Genomic DNA, 4,611 nt, shown 5'->3' on the forward strand with positions numbered 1-4,611 from the left:
GTTTTGGATTTATTATTGGTATTAATTAAATGGGATCTTAAGTTTGAAGCCACAATAACATACAAACCCGCTGGCAATATTAATGACCCATACATAGCAGCAGGCTGTGTGTTGCTATGAGAAACTGAAAAATGAGTCAAATGAACAATCAACTAGTAGTAAATAACATGGTCCAAGGGCAGAAGATTTTAAAGTATATATTGACTTTTACCCTTCTTTTAATTTGGGTAAGATATATTTTTATCCCTAGGGACAACCTTAATATTTTTGATGCACTACAGGAAAAGTGGGTTTATGAGACGGAACTATTTGCGACGGCACACTTGCCGTCTCAAAAAGTCACTTTTTGCGACGGCAAAAAATGCCGTCTCAAAAAAGCAGCGTATTTGCGACGGCAAAAAATGCCGTCTCAAAAAAGCAGAGTATTTGCGACGGCATTTTTTGCCGTCGCAAAAAAGCAGAGCATTTGCGACGGCACCATTTGCCGTCTCAAAAAATGAGAGTATTTGCGACGGCAGAAAATACCGTCACAAATACTCTCATTTTTTGAGACGGCAAATTGTGCCGTCGCAAATGTTCTGCTTTTTTGAGACGGCATTTTCTGCCGTCGCAAAAAGTGACTTTTGTGTTTTTTTTTTTGTTTTTAGTGAATATTTTTAAATTTTTAAATATTTTTTTAGATACACCTTACTTAGATGTATCTAAAAAAAAATTATGAAAAATATTTGTAAAAATTAATAAATATATAAAAATACAAAAAAAAATGTATTGAATTATTGTATTTTTGGTGTTTAGTGAATTTTTAAAAGATTTTTTTTACAATTTTTAAAATTTTTAGGTGTATTTATGTTAGGTGTGTCTAAAAATTAAAAAAAAATACTTAAAATATTAAAAAATTCAGTAAAAACAATATAACACAGAAAACAAGAAAGTATAATTTTCTCAAAAGAGTTTTTGGAAAACTCTAACCTAGCATAGTGATTGTGGTTTTGAGACAGCTTCATATATATACAGTCACAAAATGGTTTGAATAAATTCTAGTACTTTTTTCTATCGCAAAAAAAATTAAAAAAAACAATATCGTCTTACTCTTTTCATATAACATTTCTCTTTTCATTCATTTTTTCATCTTCTTGTCTCTCTGTCTCTATCTCTATCTCTTATCTTTATCTTTATCTTTTTCACTCATCACTCTTTTTTCTCTGTCTGTCTGTTTCTCTCTCTCATTTTCTCTCTGTGTCTCTCGTCTATCTCTCTTCTCTCTATCTCTCACATCTGTTTTCTCTCGCTCATCTCTATTCTCTCTATCTCTCTCATTTCTTTTTTCTCTCTCTCTCTTTCTATCTTTCTCGCTTATTTCTCTTATCTCTTTGTCTCTCTCTTTTTCTGTGTCTCTCTCTCGCTCATCTCTTTTCGTTTTATTTCTCTCTCTTTTTGTCTATCTCTCGCTCATCTCTTATTTCTCTCTCCTTCTCTCTCTCTCTCTCTCTCCCTGTCTCTCTCTCACTCATCACTCTTCTCTCTCTCTCTGTCTACTTGTCTATTTGTCTATTTCTCCCTCACTATGTTCGTCTTGCTCGTTCTCTTACTCCCATCTTCTCTATTTATCGAGCTCATTCTCGATTTATCGATCTACTATAAACGACGTCGCCTTACTCTTTTGAACATTTCTCTTTTCACCCATTTTTTCATCTTCCTATCTCTCTGTCTCTGTCTCTCTTCTCTTTCCCTCTCTTACTCATCACTTTTCTCTGTCTGTCTGTCTCTCCCTTTCTTTGTGTCTCTGTCTCTGTCTCTCTCTCTCTTTCTCTCACTCATCACTCTTCTCTGTCTGTCTGTCTGTCCGTCTCTCTCTTTCTCTCTGTGTCTCTGTCATTCTTCTCTTTCTCTCTCTCACTCATCACTCTTCTCTGTTTGTCTGTCTCTCTCTTTTCTCTGTGTCTCTCGTCTAGCTCTCTTCTCTCTATCTCTTTTATCTCTCTCTCTCTCTCTTTGTGTCTCTCACTCATCTCTTTCTCTTACCACTCATCTCCTCTACCACTTTGACCACTACTGTAAACGCCATTTCACTACCACCACTGCTACCACAGTCGCCATTTCACCTTTACGACTACCATTATTACTACCATCGCCACCACTCCACTACCACCACTACCACTATTGCCACTACTACTACTACCATTACCTCTCTTTTACCACTGCCACTCCATCTATTCTACCACTACCACAACTTCACCACTAATCTCCTTCGCTATCACCACCACTACCACCGTCTCTTATCCACCACCTTCACCACTACTGCCGCTTCCTCTCCTCTACCACAAAATATTACCTCTCTTCTCTCTTTCACTTATCACTCTTCTCTATCTGTCAGTCTTTGTCTCTGTCTCTTTCTCTTTCTCTTTCTCTCTTTGTCTCTCGGTCATCTCTCTTCTCTCTATCTCTCTCATCTCTCTATCTCTCTTCTCTCTCGCTCATTTATCTTCTCTCTATTTCTCTCGCTCATCTTTCTTCTCTCTTCGTTTCTCTTTTTCTATGTCTTTCTCTCGATCATCTTTTTTCGCTCTATTTCTCTCTATCTTTGTCTATCTCTCGCTCATATCTTGTTTATCTCTATTTTTCTATGTCTCTCTCTCTATCTCTTTCTCTCTCTGTCTCCCTGTCTCTCTCTCTCTATATCTCTTTCTCTCATTGGCCACAAAAAATTAACTTTGTTTTAATGGAAAATATTATCCCTACTTCTACCAAATAAAAAAATAATAATAATTTTATATTCATTAAAATAAATATGAAACAAATAAATTTTTAACCTTACTAAATGAAAAAATAAAAATAAAAATAAAAATTCATTAACTATAAAAAAAATTATTTTTATTGCAAAAAAAAAATCATTTTATTATTTAAATATTTATTTGTAATGAAAATAAAAATAAAAAAAAATCCAAAAAAATTTCCATGGCCACCCCCCTCCTCTTTCCATTCTCACCCGGTTCCCCCCTCTCTCTTTCCATTCCCGCTCCCCCCTCCCCCCTCTCCAAAAACCCAAAATCCCTAATCTGTTTGTTGTTTTCCATTCCCCCTCCCCCCAAAATCCCAAAATCCCCAATCTGTTCAGTCTTTGATGTGGCAACCAGGCAAAGAAAAGAGAGAGTGAGAGAGAAAAGATCATCGATCTCGTCTACTCCCCGCCCTCTCTCTCTCTCTCATTCATCCTCTTCAAACCCTAATTTCTGCCTCCGATCCACCTCTCGTCGCTCAATCTTCCACCTCTTGTTTCTCGTTGTGTTTGGAAATCTAGGGTTTTTTTTTCTGTGAAACCCTAAGAATTAATTGAAGAGGGAGGGAGGGAGGGAGGGAGAGAGAGAGGTTTGATGGCGCAAAATGGGCAGGGGATGGACCCTGCAGTTCTTGATGACATCATTAATCGGCTTTTGGAGTTTCGGCAGGCGAGGAGTGTACGCCAGGTCCAGGTCCAGCTCTCCGAGGCCGAGATCCGTCAGTTTTGCACTGTTTCGAGAGAAATCTTCCTCCAACAACCCAATCTCTTCGAGCTCGAAGCCCCCGTCAAGATCTGCGGTAAAAGTTTCATATTTTTCTTTGTTTATGTTATGTAACTCTGTATTTGTTTGCTGTTGGTTTTGGGTTTGTAAGATATTTGTTTGTTTGTGGGTTGTTCTTATCTTGGTTACACACATACATATATCCGTAGTTGTTTTTGTTTTTGGTCTGTTTTTGAATAGGCTTTGATGATCTCTTTGCCACTGTGACATTTCTACTCCAAAATTCTCCAGGATCTGTTTTCATAACAACCCATCACAATATAAGGTATTTTTCATATATTTCATATAATGTGATTTTGTGTTGGCAGTTTACATTTCAACAATGTTAATCTTTGAATTTTATTAAAAATGTATTATGTATTTATATATTTGTTTTGTTTTGTTTTGTGCAGCGGGCATCATCTAATTGAGTTCTTGATGGCGAAGTGGGGGTTGAAGTGCACGAAACTTCTTGACGGCTTTTCATTTATGCCATCATACAAGGCATTTGGGCTAAGTGGCAATATTCAATTGGCAGAAATTGTTTTGAATAATGAAGAGGTCATGTGCCCAAAATTAGCAGTAAAAAGCTGAATGGTGACGCAGCCTCTCTGATTTTTAACATTGCTCCATAGCCATATGACAATTAGTTCAATTCACCTCAGCGGTTTTTTATTTGTGGATTGCTGCTCCTTTCATTTATTGAGGTTTCCTGTTTCTTAGAAGCCAATTTCTGCATGTGAAATTTTAGATCTTGCAACTTTTTTATACCAAATTATTTCACGACAGACATACTGTTTGTATATTTTATGCCTTGACAAGACTTTTTAGTTACAACAGGTTAGTTTGGGATACTTTCTTGCATCTACTCAAATGAATGTTACAATTTTCGTACAAGGTTTTGAGCTTGAACTAATGAATTTTTCTAATGAGATTGGATATTATTTGATCATATGACTGGCTATTTATTGTAACTGACACTTTCTAAGTATTTGAGGTCTTTGCTGTTCTAAGAAGTCATCTATTGCGCATTAATGATCTTCCCAATTATACTTCTGGAGTTATATTGATT

General features: G+C 36.3%; 1 protein-coding gene across 1 annotated transcript; it reads left to right on the top strand.

The window, feature by feature from the left end:
- Positions 1-3,255: 3,255 nt before the first annotated feature.
- Positions 3,256-4,393, top strand: LOC145806001 (serine/threonine-protein phosphatase PP1 isozyme 2-like). Its single transcript, XM_082901609.1, has 3 exons — positions 3,256-3,576; positions 3,741-3,825; positions 3,953-4,393. The coding sequence occupies exons 1-3, from the start codon at positions 3,372-3,374 to the stop codon at positions 4,131-4,133; spliced, it is 471 nt and encodes a 156-aa protein (XP_082757735.1). The 5' UTR covers positions 3,256-3,371; the 3' UTR covers positions 4,134-4,393.
- The last annotated feature ends 218 nt before the right edge of the window (positions 4,394-4,611 follow it).

This window comes from Camellia sinensis, chromosome 13 (genome assembly GCF_055761805.1).
Source record: "Camellia sinensis isolate YWXY chromosome 13, ASM5576180v1, whole genome shotgun sequence".
Classification (NCBI taxonomy): Eukaryota; Viridiplantae; Streptophyta; class Magnoliopsida; order Ericales; family Theaceae; genus Camellia; species Camellia sinensis.